Source organism: Pseudochaenichthys georgianus, chromosome 7, assembly GCF_902827115.2.
Source record: "Pseudochaenichthys georgianus chromosome 7, fPseGeo1.2, whole genome shotgun sequence".
Taxonomy (NCBI): domain Eukaryota; kingdom Metazoa; phylum Chordata; class Actinopteri; order Perciformes; family Channichthyidae; genus Pseudochaenichthys; species Pseudochaenichthys georgianus.
The window spans coordinates 37,018,276-37,037,588 of record NC_047509.1 but is presented as its reverse complement, the minus strand read 5'-3'; the positions used below and the strand labels follow the sequence as shown (position 1 = coordinate 37,037,588).

Sequence of the window (19,313 nt, the reverse complement as noted above, 5' to 3'; positions counted from 1 at the left end):
ATTAATTTGCGATTAATCGCGACAATCATGCGATTAAATATTTTAAAAATACATTTTTGCATAGCCCCTTGGCCGGCTCTGGGCCCCGGTGCGTGGATAGTTACTGCACCGTCGATAGTTACGCCACTGATAGTACGCAAATAAATGTTCATGGGATCAAAACATAAAGTGAGCTAATAAGGGGGAACTAAAACTGAATGAATACTGTAAGTATTTCTTCTTCTGCATAACTATTAGTTTTCACATAGTACAGTTTGATTATTACTGAGTAACAAAACTGTTTATCATTGGGTTTTGTGCTTTGTTGGACACAAATGTCAGTATAATAATGAATCCTCACTAAACCAACAGGACACCCCCAGGTCCTCTCTGTACAATTAGTCACGTTTCACGTACAATGATTTGGAGCGCTATAATAGAACTGTTGTTGTCAGAGCTGTAAGAAATACTTAGATCTTGTACTGAGAAAGTAGAAACACCAAAGTGTAGGAATACTGTGTTACAAGTTAAAGTCCTGTATTCAAAATGTTACTCAGGGAAAAGTACAAAACTACTGGCATCTAAATATACTTATAGAACCAAAAGTAAAAGTACTTAATATGATGTTTGACCCATTTCAGAATAATATAAATGATATGTTGTAAATTAATTTCAAACCTTTATTTATGCAGGTGAATCCCATTGAGATCATTGATCTCTTTTTCAAGGGTGACCTAATGTGTTTATCAAGCTTGAACATGTTTTAACTATTGTATTTACTACTGTGATTGTGAGAGAGAAACTCCCTCTGGAGGGAACACAGGGATTTTAGCCTTTGCAGACCATTTACATGCACAACAACAAATAACACACTACAGGAAAGGGAAAACAGCATAGGGTCCCTTTACATACACTTACATTGTTTACAAGTGCACAATATTCTCTATCATCTTAAAAACCTCTTAAATGTAATCTCAAAGTTCACTAGATTAGACCCTTTAACTTTAAATTGCAAACTACAGATTGAATTTTCCGTATAATAGGCTTCGTCCTGTGAATTTACATATTGCAACACCAAGATTCAAAGGCTTTAATGTCATATGCACAGTAGCTACAGCGTTGTTATAGAAATATAAAGTCCCGAGCTTCTCCAACAATGCAACATAGTTATATAGGACAGCCTGCGGAGGAAGAAGAGCTGCTGTCGAGCTGTTTTGGTGATGGTGTTTGTGTGATGAGTCCATGTCAGGTCCTCAGTGATGTGGACACAGAGGAACCTGAAGCGGAAGCTATTTTAGAAAAGGAATTATGGCATTGTCTGTTTTTTAATATGTTGCAGCCCTAATGAGTACAAAGCAGGACAGCAGCAAAACATGGACATACATGTTGCACTCTTTATTTGAATGTAAGTGCAATACAATCCTTTGTCACTCACAATAGCCTTGATAAATAATCATGATCTCAATTTTCGTTTCACCAGTGGTGTAAAATGTAACAAAGTACATTTACTCAAGTGTACTACAATTTTGAGGTACTTGTACTTTACTTAAGTATTTCCATTTTATGCTACTCCACTACGACTTTAGTTACACCTGGAGTAAATTCACAAGCTACCCTACAGTACACAAAGTCATTAAAACTAGCTGCACCTTTACTAGCTTTGATAACGCTATCAATAATTATAAAAACATATCATATATATTATTCTGAAATGGACCAATCTGCACAATGACTACTTTTACTTTTGGTACTTTAACTCTATTTTAATGCTATGAGTGTTACTTTTACTTGAGTAACATTTTGAATGCTGGCCTTTTACTGTAACAGAGTATTCTTACACTCTGGTACTTCTACTTGTATTCAAGTACAAGATCTGAGTAGGCTACTTCTTCCACCTCTGCGTTTCACTATAGCAAGACGGAAATGGCAATTTAAAATAGGCTTTCAGTCATAGAAATGATTGGGGCGATTATTAATAAATTAAATTAATTCCAGTTTCATGGAAATATTCAAAAAGTCTGTTCGGTTTCAGACACAGATACACGAGAGAGAGAGAGAGAGAGAGAGAGAGAGAGAGAGAGAGAGAGAGAGAGAGAGAGACGTAAGAAGTACATATCACGTGAACGCGCCAGCCAGGAAGTGGCCTATGCGCGCGCACGTTTCGCCTTTGCCCGGGCGGCAGTGTAATTTGTTCCAAACAAAGTAGGACCGAGCCCGCAGAGGCCGAATGATAACAATAGGCTGAACATTTTTTTTTATTGTCGTTTTTGTTTCAATGTCTAAATAAATCGTTTCAAGATACCAGCTATGGGTCCCGGATAAACGAAGGAATATTCCAGAAACACTGTGGACTGCGGTGTTTGGAGTGCGGGCAGCGGCCCCGGGGCCGAGAAGGAGCTTAGCAGCCGGGAGAAGCACAAGGAGTCTCCGGCCATTGTGTAAGCTACGGAATTCAATTATTCCCCAACTGAAGCCCCGCAAGTCTTGCATTTTAACGTCAATAATATTATGGCATTTAAACACAGTCGGGCGTCAGGTTTCATTGGATGTCATGTTGTTGTTTGTGTAAAATAGGTAGGAATATCAACCCTTTGGTGTCAGCTATCGTTAGCTTGATGGGGCTAATGACATTAGCTTCTCGAAGATTGTGGGAGCGTTTGATTGTATGACATATTATGCGCTCGGTTGGAGTACTAGAGATGTATAACCTTTGTTATCACACAGTTAAACACGCGTAAGAAATACTAACGATATCGGTTGTTTTGTTGGTACAGACAAGACCGCTGTATTGGATGCAGTGTAAATCTTAACCCCAATGTGCGGTCTAACAGTTGTATTGTCCCACACTGCTCAGTAAACGGCTACATTCAAGTAACGGTAACGTGTTGCTGACTAAAGATTGTTTACTAAATGTTAACAAAGGGGTTTAAAAAAACATTATCTTAGGAAAAATAACGTTGTGCAGGTTAATGTTATGTCTTATACCGACAGGCACATGACAGTCCAAAACACGTGTGCCTTAAAAGAAACGAACCTCTGCAGTCTGTTGGCTAACGTACCAGTTACCATGCAACAACTCTAGGATGGGATGCTGCATTGTTAACCTGCTAGCTAGCTTAATGAACATCACCAATGTTTTTAGTAAATTAACTGTACTGAACGCCGAATAAGATGGCTGATGAGGCTGTTGTCCTTTGTTTGTCATTAGACTGTTTAAGCTAGCAGCTTGCTGTTGCTATGCTACGGAAACAAGGCAAGACTCTACGATAGTTGGGTTTACGTACTGCCATAAGCTTCCCCTTGTAATACACAATGAGCATGCGTCGGTCAGCATTGTTGCAATTATATTACATGTGGTCCTAATCAGCTATTATCAGTGAACCACTTTCTTCTGTGTGTATGTTTTTGTTTGTTTGTCTGTGTGATTATACAAACAAAGTAAATGCAGTTTGTCACGAGTTGTTAACCTTACACATATTGATGTCAGACGTTTTTATTATTGTCTCCATTTGACCATTCAATGTCTCTTTCCCTCTGCCTTAGGTCCATATCCCTTACTTCCTGATTCTGTTCTGGGAGAGTTCAGACCAGTATCATCGCCAAGATAGCCGGGCCAGGCAAGAAGAGGAACACCTCAGATCCAGACCCCAGCAGCGGTAGTGAATCCGGAGACGGTCGACCCGTTAGTGCCAAGTGCCCGAAGATGGCCAGCAGCGGTGGTAGCGGTGTGGCTGGTTCCGAGACAGTGGGCCGTCGTGGTGGGGCTCAGCAGAGGGGGGGTGGTGTCAGGGAGAACAGCTCTGACCTGTCCTCCAGTACCAGTAAGAAGAAGCAGAAGGACCGGGCCAACCAGGAGAGCAGAGAGGCCAAGAGGGCAGCCGCTGCAGCAGTAGACGGGGTCATGGCAGAGGTCAAGAAAGGTAAGAAGCACTGAATGTGTTCTGCGAGTAATGCATTTGTTATTGATTTGTATTTGTTGATTTATTTTCTCCGGTTATGCCGTATTAAAAAACAAATCAATGGAATAACAGCATATTCCTTTTTTAAAGTCTGTTAAGCTGTTATTTTGACAATGACAGTTTTTTACCAAAAATAATTGTACATATCTAACTAACATATTGAATGCATTTCTAGTCCTAAATACGTTTTGTTTTTATAGATGTTTCTGTATTCAAAAAGTGGTCCAATTCCTCACAGGTTAAGCACTAGTAGCTTTGGAGGAATGTTTTAACAAGTGGGTCACAGTTATACTTTGTAACGTGCAATAGCACGATTGCAATGTCGTTGACATCCTGCCTCGCAGTGTCATCTTATTCCACTGATCAACAAAAAGCAGGGGAGGAAATAGCGGTAAGCTAGAAAATATTGACATCAATTATATATAATAAAAAAAACAGCTTTCTAAATGTTTTAGGAAGGCAACGGGTTTAACATATTAGCGAGATAGAATGAGTTTTGGTGAGACATACCGAATGCAAACATGACTTTAGTTAGAAAACTATCAAGGGCACATTTTTTCTTAAAGTTTTTTTTATAAAGTGGCATAGTGTAGTGTTGTTTGGAGTTTGTTATATCTACTCGAGATTTATTCTCACCACCGGTAAGATTTCACTTAGTGGTAGTGATTCTAAACTGAACATCGAGTGCATTTGGAGTGTTTGTCCACAGCACAAAACAAGCTATGTTTTGATTCAATACTTGAATGATTAATCAAAAATAATAACCAATAGTTACATTTAGTAGCTGCACCCCTTTTTATTTAAACTTTACAATAGTAAAATACAGTTTTACAGGTGAGAGGGTGTATCCATTTTGAAAAGTGCTGACCATAAATCTAACACATTTTTTTAATATGAATTGTTTAATCGGCAAAGCAATTTGTGCATATTTAGATCTTTTAGATGATTATATTTCAATGACTAAGAAGATGCTGTGCTATGGACACACCAAATGAGTCTTCAGTATAGTCATATGTGTTTGTTGTTCAGTAATAAAACGACAACATGCCGCATCTTATGTATTTACTGTTCATTTCATCCCACAGTTGCACATCATGCTGCTGCCTGGTGCTTTTTGTATGAACGCACCACTTTGTACATATTGTACTTTCTATATTTTGTGCTATGTGTGGGTGTATGCGTGTTTGTTTCTCATTAAAAAAAATGAGATGCATACATGTGTGGATTTTCTTTGATATGGTTTCATGCCCTTCAATGAAAAGCTCTTGGCTGTATTTTATACGAGGAGAGTTTCAATTCAATCGATTTTGTTGTTTGTTTAGAAACACGTCAATGTTTCTTGGGTCTAACATTTGTTTATAGTGGTGGTAAACAGTTAACCCTGCTTTGTGCTTTTAAAGAGACTTTTTAAGGTAGGTTTTCTTGCCTGAACCATTGTGCATCATCCTTGTACAATATTGTTAAAATAACATTTTTAGTTTCAGGTATCTATCTTTGTATTTACTCTTTAATCTTTGTGACAAATGGAACGCTACCATATTTCCTCGTTCGTTAGTTCCCCAGAGGAACCATTGCAGTACAGTGATGGCATAATGTGATGGATATACCTGACACTGGTTCGTCCCTTGAGGTAGAAATGCTGATTCAACAAATACCACATTCAAGCCCTTGAACAACGAGCGGGCCAATTCACAAGCCTCTCATACAAGTCTAACCTCAGTGAAGACACAAGTCCCGCTCACAATGCAAAGCCGTTTCACTTTCATTATGTCGCCACACAACTGCCTTATTACATGTTGGGTTACTATCTGCCACTACTGAGAACCACATATGTTTTTTTAGATAAGATTAGAAATACTTAATTGATCTCAATTTAAGATTTTCTTGGTTGTCACAGCATCATACAAACAAGATTAGATATATTCTATTGATCCCAAATTGGGGGGAAAAGTAAGTACTCAAAATGAAAGCGAAGACCAACCCAGCAAGTGGAAAAGTATTTAAGTTTCGTGTTTAGTATTATGATAAGAACAGAGGTAAAATAATAAAGCGTGTGACGTGTGTTAAGGACAAGGCCTATACTGACTACCTCTTCCTTATGTAGTCAAGTACAATATTGAGAGACTTGTACTTTACTTAATTACTAAATGTTTTGTTACTTTGTACTTCAACTCTACTTCAATTCAGAAGTAAATATGGGAGAAGTTTGCTCCACTACATGTATTTAATACCTCTAGTAACTTTACAGATGTGGATGAATGATATGAAATCTAATCAAGTGTTAAATCAGACTTTAGTTCCACCTGGAGTAAATCCACCAGCTACCCTGCAGTCTACAAAGTCATTCAAACTAGCTGCACCTTCACCAGCTTTGAGAACACTCTCATGATCAATCATTATAAAACATGTCCTATATATTATTCTGAAATGGGTACTTTTACTTTTGGTAATTTAAGTATATTTTGATGCTTATACTTATGTACTTTTACTTGAGTAACATTTTAATTGCAGGACCTTTACTTGTAACAGAGTATTCCTACACTCTGCTATGTTCTACTTTTACACTTTTTAACGTCGGAGCTTATCGATACCACAGTCTTTAAAAATGTAGCCCTGGTTTAATAGGATTTCAGTACCCATCCCTAGATCGAAGCTCCTTATTTTGTGTTCAAAAAGCACCAGATTGATGCATATAACTTCAAAATGCGTCACACTTTCTTACAGGAAAAAAATACTCCTCGTCCTCCATTAAGGGTCTGAGGTCCTCCCACCATAGTGTCACAAAATCCTGTGGAAAGCCCTGATGTCGGTGTTGTGTGTTACCCAGTTATGAGAGGACACTGTGGGCGTGGCTCCACTGGAAATGCAACTGTCACCAGCTGCAGGGATTGGGTGTTGCTTGTGACCTTTCTAGAGGGATTGAGAGTAGGGGTGAGTTGGAGTGAAGAAGTGACAGTGGGAAAGTCGAGGCTCTCTAGCTGTGGAAGACTACATTTAGTGTGCATACATGACTTCGTTGCTGGCAGGAAACTTGTTTTTGGGATGATACTTTATTTTCATTCACTTCCAAAGTCACTATGAACAATGGTACGTGTTTGTTTTGTTTTTCATTTTGTGATCTCTTTGACTGAAGTTACCACTCTTTAGTCTACTTTGAAATGCACAAATCACTTGCCTTAAGGCTGTTGTTTACTTGGCGGCCCGCGGGCCACATCCGGCCCCGGGGTGATATTTACCGGCCCTTTGAGTATAATGTTAAAAAGTAATCTATTTTTTTAAACATTTTTTAAAGATGTTCTTTTGGACCAGAGTGCCTTTATTCCAGAGAGGGTGTTACATTGAGAGATAGAGGGGAAGACATTGCCTGAAAACTTCGACGGGCTTGGGTTTCAAACCCACCTACTAGCTACTAGGGATGTCCCGATCACCTTTTTTTGCTCCCGATCCGATTCCGATCATTTGATTTTGACAATCTGCCGATACCGATTTTTCCCGATCCGATTTTTATGCAATGCATTAAGAGAAAAAACAGATAACGGCTGGTCATCCAACGCGATGAATTCAGCTTTCTTGGCTGTTATTGTGTTGGCCTTTTCACTGTTCTGGGGCAGTTTCTCTTTCCTTTTGAAAGTCTCTGAAAGTGTCGATTGTTTCAGTGCCGTTACCTGAGTGGCCGCTGTGTACTCGCCGTGTTGTTGTTTGTTTCTCAGGTAGCGTATTAGATTGGTCGTGTTGAACGTAGCTCTGTTCTTTCCACCACGCGGAACCTCTGCCTTGCAAACATTGCATCTGGCTGTTACACTGCCTTCGCTTTCAATTTCATAATACTTCCAAACTGCTGACATTTTCTCTGTCCCGACTCCCGACTCACCAGCTGAACGTAGCCTCTCGTTAGCTTGCTGCTACTATTAGACACTGCGCCCACTCTGTTGCCAGATTTCAGAGAAATAAGCAACCAGGTCTGAAAACAAGCCCAAAGAAAGCAACACATACATGATGTTGTGTAATTTTAAACCAAAACTAAGTCCTCAGGATGACTTTAAGACGTGAACATGGCCATTTTTGTTTTGTAACATTAAATAAAAATAAATAAATTTATTAAAAAAAAAAAAGATCCCGATCCCCAATTCTTTTCTCCCGATCCCCGATTTTTTGAAAATCACGTGATCGGCTCCGATCCCCGATCACGTGATCGGATCGGGACATCTCTACTAGCTACTGTAGTGACAACTCCTGTCATTTATTGCATCTCTGTGTGAATGATTAGATCATTTCACCTAAATCAAATGAAATGATGTTGATGGTTGAATGAGCTTCACATGTCGGCCTACTGAGTTCTGAACTTGCCATTTAGATCTCTAAAGGCCGTGGGGCTATGTTGTTTGATTTAATTAAACACAATATATGCACTCCACTATGCTGTTGGAGTATTTACTGTATCTGAAGCTCTTCATATGATTGCTCATATTTAAAGCCATCTTTTTCCCGGCCCCTTGCTTTGGTTCATTTCCATCAACCGGCCCCCATTCCAAACTAATTGAAAAGCCCTGGTGTGTAGTTTGCTGCTTTGCTTGCTGAGTTTGCTGTAATGCCGGCTTCAGGCTACATCCCAGGATGCCCCATTTGGGCATAGTGTAAGGATATGCCTTGAATATCTGAGCAGGTGCAATGTGACTGTATTTTCTCAGTGTTAGATACAACACAGGTTCAGGAACCACTCCTAAAACCTGGAAATGAGTTAGCAATTTAGCACTTACGGCCCCCTCGTCTTGAAGTCAGTGTCTCTTTGAACACGTTTTTTTTAGATGCTTGAAATAAGATCTGTGGTTATCATGAGCCTAAAATAATTATACATATTTTGTTCTACGACTTAAAATATGTCAGTGAATAGCCCACTGGTGAATGTCTGAAGCTTCTATGTGTCATACAAACAGTGGTTGCAAACAAGTGACTAAATGAGACCACTAAAGGCCATCACGCTGAACATTAGCTGTCTTTAGCTTAGCGGTAGTGACGGGAATTCATGTGGACATTATGTAGTTCCTTTATTGCCTTATGTTAGCTTTTTGTCTTCTGGCGATTGCGTTTATGTTTAAAGTGGACCTATCATGCTATATTTGAATAATATAGTGTAGGATCTTACCTAAATAAGGCACATTTATACTTTTTATTTTTCAAAATACCAAACAGATCATGCATTTTAGCCATTCCTCATTTCGCTCGATTTAACACTGTCTTTGCATGGGCTGATTCTGTGAGAACAGCACCATCTGGATCAGTCTGTATCAGATCCCTTGCAGCCCCTTTTTAAGAGATGTGGGTATGGAGGAAATTAGAGAGGGTTGTGTTTTCTGACACTTGGTGACATATGTATAAAAGACGTACACAAGTGCATTTTGCATGATAGGTCACCTTTAAAGAAAATAAGAAAAATCCCATTGCTTTTTTTTGAGGGAGCACTTCATCAAATCTGTTATGTCTAAAGAGATCTGTCATCGCTGCCCCTCTCTATAGCATGTTCATCACATTCACCTTACTAAAAAGCACTTCTATTACATTCCATATTGACCAGATGAGATTGATTGTGTTGTCTTTTATTTGATCTATGATTGAATGTATTCTAATGACCAGGGTGGAAAGGGGAAGTGGTCTCTGATTTCACACACACAGTATGTGAAGGTCAACTCTGTTGTGTTTTTCCAGATGTGTTTGTGGACTGGAAGCAGAATGTCAATGAAGTGACGGTCAGACTGCGCTGTGGAGAGGGGGTGCAGAGAATAGAGGATATCAACACGACCTTCACTGATACTCACTGCCATGTGCACTTCCCAGGTGAGTCCTAGTAATGCATATTCATTGTACAGAAACTACAGTGGAGCATCAATAAAAACAGTCAAGTTCAATTGAAATACAACCACAAGGACAACGGACAGAGTTGCATCCGTCTCAAGTGATTGCATACTTACCATTTATGTGGATTCCAGTTCTGTTCTAAAAACATCTGTATGCATGTTATAATTGCTCAGATGGACGGCAGTGGAGCTGCCAGCTGCAGGAGGAGATTGAGGCGTCATGCAGCAGAGTCCAACACAAGGAGAAGGGAGGCTTCCTGCACGTCATCATGCACAAGAAGATTCCCTTCCACATCTGGCCTTCGCTTAAGGTGAGTCATATAACTTAAGGGGGTTTTCATTTAGATTCAGGGAAGCAACCTTCTGATGTTTTTAGTCCCGAGCTTTGGGCATGGGTCAATATGGAGTACGTATCTTATACAAAGGTGTTCCTAACTATGTCATTATTTAGGTGCACACTTTAAATCACTGTAATATTAGTGCGATTTCTGGATTTTCTCATATAATAAATGAACTTAGTATGTCATTGAATAGACCATTGTGACCAACTCAATCCAGCTATTTGATTATAAATAAGAAAGAAATTACGAAAATCACTTAAACTACCAGCAATGTACTCAGCCAATTGCACATTGTTAATATTTATCCAGCTAATTAGGTTAAAATAAGCTAAATGAAATCCAATTGCCAGATCCTAAGCCTTTTTATTTACATTTTTTATTATTTGAGTACATTCGTGTTTTTTCCCCCTAAAATGTGACATTATACATGAAGCATTCTTTGCATAATATTTAATTGTTTTGTGTAAAATTAGTTATTACTGTAAATGGGGTTTTCAGTTCAGTCTGCAGCTGGTTAAATACAATGTTTTTCCTCTACTTATTCTTATACAGTCAAATAAGAAGGAGAAGGAGACAGTTCCTATTGAGACCAAAAAAGAGAAGGAACTGGAGGGGAAGCCCGTTGCCTCGGAGTCATCAGAGAAACCCAGAGTGTCCTCCACGCAGCCAAATCATCAGCCTCCCCCGACACCGGCACACAGCGAGTCCAGGCGCGGTGGCAGCAAGGCAGAGCGGGGGGTGAAGCGCGGCCTGAAAAATAAACAAGCGTGTGACAAAACCACTACAGACTCTGCAGGGGTGAAAGGTGGAGCTGGAGATGGCTCAGCCCCCACCAGCAAGCCTGTCACAGTCACGGAAGGAGAGCCTCAGGAACCCAGTGCCAAGCGCACCGTCACACAGCTGCCCGCGGCAACCAAGGAGGCCACGTCACCTGCCGACAGGGACGCTCACACACACCTGCCCGCTGGTCGGAGCCCACAGACACAACGCAGAGATGGAGACAACAAAGGCGGAGGAGATGAACAGAGAGCAGGAGTCGCTGCTGGCAGCCATACTAACAAACCTCAGGTGAGAAACTTTGTTGTGTTTATTTATTTAGAAAGTCAAAATATATTGTTTTACCAATTTAACCCTTATAATTTTAAGGATTAGGTCTGACGTGCCTTTGTGACGTGCAACAACATTAACATGAACCTTTCTGTTGGTCGCTTGTTAGCAGACCCTTCACGCGATTGCAGAGCGAACAGGTACAGGCAGGGCCAATAGTGATAGCCCTATAGTTTAAATCTACTACCCACAAATAAACATATGGACAGTGGTTACTATTTAAAAAAAATTGTAAATGTATTTAGGAACCTATCCATGTGATTTTAAGTGGGGGTAGACATCAAATCCTCTAGGGGGGTCCGGGGGCATCCTCCCCGCCAAGATTTTTTTTTACAGTTTGGAGTTAAATGCATCAATCTAGTGCACTTTGAGGGGAAAATAAAGAGACTAGATCTATGGAAACACCTATATGAAACATAACTGTATACATTTCAATAATCATAAAATCATGGCCATAACCAATAATATAACATTTCCATTATGAAAAAACACTGAAACTTGTTTATTTATTTTTGGTTCATTTATAGTTGCGAGTGTGTCTGTGCTCCTGAATCAGCCTCTCCTGTCTCCCTCCTCTCCCCCTGCTCCAGCAGCAAAGACTAGTTTTAGCTCTCAACAAGTTTTAAAAGTTACCTTTTTTCACCTAGTTAACTTTTTTTATTTGTATTCATGCATATTTTACTAATCACTACACCTCAAATGGAAATATGTGTTTACATAAATGGTGACCAAACCGTTTGAGACCCACTGAGAACTTAGACTAAGTTAACTATCTAAACACTCAGAGTCCTTTACCTCACCTGAGCTGAGGTTATCCCGAGCTTGAATGACACACCAATCGAGGGCTTTGATTTATGATCTGTATGACAATGGCCATGTTGGCAGACCACATCATGTAGACAGCCAGTCACCCTGTGTGAGGCAGACCACATCATGTAGACAGCCAGTCACCCTGTGTGAGGCAGACCACATCATGTAGACAGCCAGTCACCCTTTGTGAGGCAGCCCACTTAACAGGCCAGGCCATCGGGAAACCCCCCGGTCCTCCCGATGGCCAGTCCGGGACTGGGTACAGGAGGCGTAGAGCGAGGGATCATTGTCCACAAGTTAATCTATCGCAGATGGCGTCGTGGTCGCGGACGAATTAAAAAAACCTAAATGAAATATACTTGGGCGGCCGGCCGTTAATATACCTGGGCGGCCCACCCAAGTAAAGTCTATGTGTGGGAAACCCTGCTGTTTATAAAGGCAGGGTTCGTACGGTCATTGAAAACCTGGAAAAGTCATGGAAATTCAAAATGCAAATTCCAGGCCCTGGAAAAGTTATGGAAAACGATGTTTATCCCAAAGTTTTGGAAAAGTCATGGAAATGTAACTAAAGTTGCGTCAAATATAATTTACATTTTATCTAATCGCCAAAATAATCTGTGGTCGCGAGCTGTTATGTGCCATCATGACGCGCATGGTGTTATTTTTTAATATATGAAGCGCGAGCTGTGTGCTCGAGTCTTCCTGCCTGTCGGTTGAACTCTGCTGCTCCGGTATGACGGTCAGCTACATTATCTACGGTGCGTTCGTTAACTGTGCGGAGTCACGGCCCGTCCACACTACAGCGTCGGAAGCGTCGACAACTCCAATCTGCCCATTCACTTTGAATGGGGTGACGTCACGTTGCTTCGCTTTTTCGCCGAACTGAATTGTGGGTAGCAGAGCGGTCCGTCTCCGGCGTCAGAAGTTGAACAATGTTCAACAACGGAGTAGCCAGCGCCAGCCAATCAAATCCCGTTTCGGAAAATCTGACAGCTCAAGCCGTAGCCAATCAAACCGCGTCTAAGCTGGGAGAGATCTCCCGCCGTTCATTTCTATATTTCAAAAAAAGTTGGAGGAGAAACTAACTATCGCCGTAGCAAATCACCCGGTTTTGTATGACCAGACCCTCTTCACCTACCGGGATACAAACCGGAGGAACCAGGCATGGAGGGAGGTGGCAGAGACAGTGGGGGAAACTGGTAGGTTTTCGCCTGTTTGGGGAGTTTATATATATATTGCTCCCATAAAATCCCCGGGGGTTTTTGCTTTGTATGTCGGGGGCGGGAGATTCATGTGATTGGTTGTTGGTCGCATTGCTTGAATAAAATCCCCAAGCTACAGACACGCCCAGCTCCAAGCTTTTTTTTAAGCTGGAGTGTGGACGCTCCGTTACTGTGGCACAGACTGCACCACTGTTAGAACGGGCCGTTCAGGTGTTCAGAGCAGAGCGGCAGAGCGTGATGTGAACTGAAATGTTTTTCTGTCACAATATCATTAAGGAATCGTTGATCTAGCTAGCTAGCTAGCATACATTGTCACTATCTGCTAACGTTAGCTTAGCCTTCGTTTTCTAATAGTTTTTTTCATAGGCTATAAACGGAGGTGGTATAGATATTGTGCTGGAGTAAAAGTAGAGGTACTCAGATCTTGTACTTGAGTAAAAGTAGAAGTACTCAGATAAGTAGAAGTACGCAGATCTTGTACTTTAGTAGAAGTACTCAGATCTTGTACTTTAGTAGAAGTACTCAGATCTTGTACTTTAGTAGAAGTACTCAGATCTTGTACTTTAGTAGAAGTGGAAGTACTCATATCTTGTACTTAATAAAAGTATAGTACTCAGATGTTGTACTTGAGTAAAAGTAGAAGTACTCGGGTCTTGTACTTGAGTAAAAGTAGAAGTACTCTGATCTTGTAGTAAAAGTAGAAGTACTCAGATCTTGTACTTGAGTAAAAGTAGAAGTACCAGAGTGTAGGAATACTCTGTTACAGTAAAAGTCCTGCATTCAAAATGTTACTCAAGTAAAAGTAGAAAAGTATTATCATCAAAATAATGTGAAAGTAGCGACAGTAAAAGTAGTCGTTGTGCAGATTGGTCCATTTCAGAATAATATATATGATATGTTTTATAATGATTGATCATGAAAGTGTTCTCAAAGCTGGTGAAGGTGCAGCTAGTTTGAATGGCTTTGTAGACTGCAGGGTAGCTGGTGGATTTACTCCAGGTGGAACTAAAGTCTGATTCAACACTTGATTAGATTTACCATCATTCATCCACATCTGTAGAGTAACTAAAGGTATTAAATACATGTAGTGGAGGAAAAGTACACCATGTACCTCTGAACTGTAGTGGAGTAGAAGTACACCATGTACCTCTGAACTGTAGAGGAGTAGAAGTACACCATGTACCTCTGAACTGTAGAGGAGTAGAAGTACACCATGTACCTCTGAACTGTAGAGGAGTAGACATACAAAGTAGCAAAACATTGAAATACTTAAATAAAGTACAAGTATCTCAAAATTGTACCCACGTATAGTACTTGTTGAGTTTATGAACTTAGTTACTTTACACCAGTGGCTGTAAAGATAGAAAGACTAAGCCTTGCACAGGCATGACAATACATTTTCAAAATGCTCAACAGTGCTGCCAGAATTATAAACTGACTGCTACACAATTAAAATAAATGCTTTTATATATTTCTATTAGATGTGACTCTTTGGCATTTCTGTTATTATTGACACTGCTGCTTTCAGGGGGTCAGGGGTCTGGTCCTTGCCACCTTTTTCATACCAGCCTCCCTGACTACAGTTGCTTTAGCGTGTAGAAGCTAGTAAGCCTACCATTTGACTTGTTTTAGATAGGCACAACATGTTTCATATGCAGACCTTATTTTCCTGTTCCATGTTAAAATAAACCATTTTCAGTGGGAATTTTTTTTTGGTCATGGAAAACGAGGTAAAGGTTATTGAGAAGTCATTGAGAAGTCATTGAAAATCATTGGTGAAAAAGTGTATGAACCCTGTAAAGGTTCAGAAATTGTCTAATGTTGCGCAAGTGCAATATCAGTCAAATATAATCCCAATTTAGTTATTTTTTCTGATTCGTGCAGCCCTATTAGCAATTTAATGACACATCTTGCCATATTGTGATAAACAAATGTCTTGAGAGTGTGCCGTTTTACACATGGTTATTTATATCTGCCTTCTAAGGGCAGAGGGTGCAATTGAACTATTTGAGAAGACAGACTCCGGTCATCCTTTTGCGTGCAAGCCAAGCATTCCCTAATGCTTTTCTTGGCATGACCCGCCCTGCATAGCTTGGCAGCAGCATAACTGACTGGTTAGAAAACAGTTTTTAATTCAATACCTAGTCCTCATAGTCCTTTACTACTGAGCCAGCTCCACATACCCTAAATATCTTTGTGTTATCTGGCCTAACTAACCCTAACAACAATGATCCTTCTAAGTGGTTTTAGACGCTAGTTTCAAACTCAGTAAATCAACCCAGCGTTTAGGAATATTTCACAAATGAAGAGTAGACTATTATATTAGACATATTTGAAAATGTTAAATATACACTCCAGCCTAAAAGCAATGTAGTTGCATTATGGTGTACCCAGGGTTGGGAGGGTTACTTTGTAAATGTAATCAGTTACTGATTACATGGCTCTGAAAGTAATCCGAATACAGTTATCGATTACTTTTGGATTACTTTCTTTTTCCATCTAAAAAGGGTATGTTTTGGTGAACAGGAGACACAAAAAGCAAAAGGAAACTGAACGTGTTTTTACTGTTTTAATGGCTTATCAAGAGCACAGCTGAAACATCACATCTGAAACGATGTAACAACATAATACACGTATTGGGGATGCAGCTTGGGATGTGAGGAGTGAGGACACGGCTTAGAACGGGCGTGTCGCCTTCTGTCCTGCCAGTGTTGGCAGGACATGAATTCAAATGTCGAACTCGGACTTCATTTTAAGGACATTTCGGCCAGGGGTGTAGACGGGGGCGGACTGGCCATCGGGACGTTCGGGACGAATCCCGATGGGCCGGTATTGAAGTGGGCCGGTCGGACGATGTGGGCCGGCCGGTAACCGGCAGGGCTCGACATTAAATGGCCCGCTGGCCCTGAAGCACTATTAAGACACCCCGGGTCAGCATAACGTACTTTCCACTTGCCCGCTCGGGCCACTAAAAATATTGCCTTAAAAAAATGGTCCTGTGGTATTGGTATTTTGACTAGCAATTTAGTTAAATTGTTTCGTTTATCAACGCTACAACATAGCGCTCCGTGAGTCGGTTGTCGTTGTTGGGTGAAAAGCAAACTGCTGTTTGCTGCGGAGCGCAGTGCGAGCAGGCTCCTGTGAGCGCGCTCCTTCCCTACAGACTATCGCGCCACCTAACCATTCGCCAAAATGTTTTTAATACCAGCGGTAACCGGCCAAGCGCCGGGCAAAAAACAATCTTCAAATAAAAGAAAGTCACCGGAGGAGTTAAAGGAGAGTGACAGGGAGCATGAGAAGAAGAGGGAGAGAACGTTTCAGCTTGATCGATGGAGTTGGCTGCAGTGACGCGTCCTAAAACCCTTTTATAATCTATCGATAAGATTTATGATTTGGAAATTATAAAAGTAGGGTAGACATGTGGAGATTATCCGGCTGAACAAAACGTGCATTTATCAAATAGGTTTGTTTTCCACAGACCTTATTTCCAGCTATTTTCCAAAACCCTGTGGAGAAATCCCATTGCTTTCTGTCGAGGGAACCAGCAGCTTACTTCCTGGTTTGAGGACGCGTCACCTCTCAATATGATGCCAGTATAAACAAGGTCTTCTGTCGGCTCTGTACATCAATGCCGACCCGTGCTGACAAGTAAGTGAAGAGTAGACAATATAAAGGTATTGGCGAAATGTCCCAGCAGTTTAGGATAATGAAGGTTCTAATCAAATCTATTACATGGCCATTACATGTCTAACTCCTGATGACAGGAAGGCAGAAAGCGCATTATACAAATAATAATACTCATAAAAATAGCAGACATTTTTTAACAATGACCACAATATCATTATTTTAATAAACCAAATATGAACAGAGGGCCAGTGGCATTTTACCCTTAATGTCTACCTCTGCGGTAAGTCACTAGCACCCCCCCCGACAATTTACTAGCGGTATTTACTTGCGGTCGAGAGTCCCGGGCTGATTTGTAGTCCCAGTCCGCCCCTGGGTGTAGAGCTATATTTGTTTAAGCACCTGATCGGCAAAACAGGAGAGGAGAGTGTGTGCACCAGTCTGCCTTGATCTATGTATTCCTGTCTGACTCTCACGGTATCTGCTGCCTGCAGCTGTTTCATAGAAGGAAAACCTGCTTCACTTCATGACCTCTCTGCAGCGGGAGGGTTAGCTCTGCCTCTGAGGAGACGAGCTCGCAGTGCCTTTCGCACCGCCTTCACTGTGTGTACCTTCAGACATAATCATTAGTAAGGCTAAAGAGCGACCGCAGGCTGATGTGTTTTAACCACACACTCCTCTATATACTCACACGCGATTTAAACGCAGACTTTTGTTCCTCCATGTTTCGTTGTTATTGTTTCAGAGCGAGCGGACCCGCGATTTTTTTTCAAACGCTTTTTTGGCCCATCTGCGGTGGTAACAGGGTTTGTGCGCTGTGATGATTCCGCGTACCTTTAGTAATGAATATTAAATGTTGTGAGGAAATCTTTCCACCAATAATTCCAATAAGTAATCCAAAATGTATTCACTTCAGGTTTACGAAAGTAACTGTAATCAGATTACTCGTTTTTCAAATGTAACGCGAGCTGAATACAGTTACTTGATTTTTGTATTCTGATTACGTAACGCCGTTACATGTATTCCGTTACAACCCAACCCTGGGTGTACCATAGAATAAATAGGTTTCTTAATTCATAACCAAAAATAGATGTAAAACATTGTCTGCTTACCGCAAATGTAATTTATAGTCAGTGATATTCTATGAACACATCCATACAGTCTGCGATTTGTTCCCTGCCATGTTTCTTTTAGCCTTCATTATAACTTCCTAGCCTTAAACGTAGGGGTAGGCGATATTGAAAAATATATTATCAAGATATTTTTCAAGTAGTATCACGATAGACGATATATATCACGATATTTTTTCATGTCGGTTATTATGGTTATTTTTCAAGTTACTTAACAGTACAAGCACCTACAAGGTAACAGAAACTAAAACAAAAAGGAGCAACAGACCAAATAGCATTTCAAGCTGGTTTTATTTCTGAAATTAATCCCTGAATGAACAATTCAACATTTTGATATGGCTTCAAGGCACAGTTTCTCAGTATAAAAATGAACTTTCTGAGGTAGCACTAGCAGTGAACATCAATACACATGAAAAGGAGGGTAAAACATAACTAAGTAAAACATAAAACATCAATGAGGAAAAGTCAGTGCCAAACAATTAAAATGTAAACTTTAGACTTGAAGTGCAATAAAAGACTTTAGCATAACTGAAGAGAAAAGTTTATTTTTTTTATATATATTTTTGCAAATGATTTTTTTTTTATATATTTTTTTTTTATCACGATAGATACGATATCTCTGAAAAATCATATCGTGGAGACCTAATATCGTCACGAAGATATATATCGTCATATCGCCCACCCCTACTTAAACGTATTCATATTTGTGTGATATAATTGTACAATCCTGATCCTTTGATTTGTCAACAGGCAAAGCTTTTATACGAGTTGATGTCTTATCTAGAACATAACATGCTTCAGAGCACCATAAGTGACCATGGTGATCCACCTCTGTAAGAAGTGAAACAATGGCGTACGCCAAGGGATGGGTATCGTTTGAATTTTAACGATTCCGGTTAGGCCTGTCGCGATAATCGATAAATTGACTTATCGTACGATAAATAAAAATGGACTCGATAACTTTTCTGAGCTCGATAAATTGCCGTTTACATAAGGATGTGACCAGCATTTTAGCCAGGCGCGCTGTGGCTGCCAGGCGCGCACGCTGTGAGGGGCGGGGCTCACACACAGCCAGGTCAGGAGTCAGACACTCCGTGTGCACGTGTAGCATCCAAATGAATAATATAGCGAGGGGAATTTAAAGTTAAATGGAATTGGTTACAAAACCTAACTACACATCTCCGGTGTGGCAGTATTTTGGATTCAAGCCAAATGAAGGAGGCCAACCTACGGATTTGAATGAGCCTGTGTGTCGCATTTGTTTAAATAAAGGTAGCGACAAAAGCAG

General features: G+C 40.5%; 1 protein-coding gene across 5 annotated transcripts in view; it reads left to right on the top strand.

Annotated features, from left to right (window-relative positions):
* The first annotated feature begins 2,138 nt into the window (after positions 1–2,138).
* usp19 (ubiquitin specific peptidase 19) overlaps positions 2,139–19,313 on the top strand; it is a 47,979-nt gene continuing 30,804 nt past the window's right edge. For 4 of the 5 annotated variants that reach the window (XM_034086511.1, XM_034086510.1, XM_034086509.2 and 1 more), the window contains exons 1-5: positions 2,139–2,417; positions 3,523–3,899; positions 9,642–9,770; positions 9,965–10,101; positions 10,684–11,199. In XM_034086511.1, the coding sequence (XP_033942402.1) occupies positions 3,683–3,899; positions 9,642–9,770; positions 9,965–10,101; positions 10,684–11,199 (999 nt within the window). In that variant the 5' untranslated portion in view covers positions 2,139–2,417; positions 3,523–3,682. Of the gene's footprint in view, positions 2,418–3,522; positions 3,900–6,938; positions 7,026–9,641; positions 9,771–9,964; positions 10,102–10,683; positions 11,200–19,313 lie in introns of those variants that run through there. The other variant, XM_034086512.2, reaches the window with a different exon arrangement.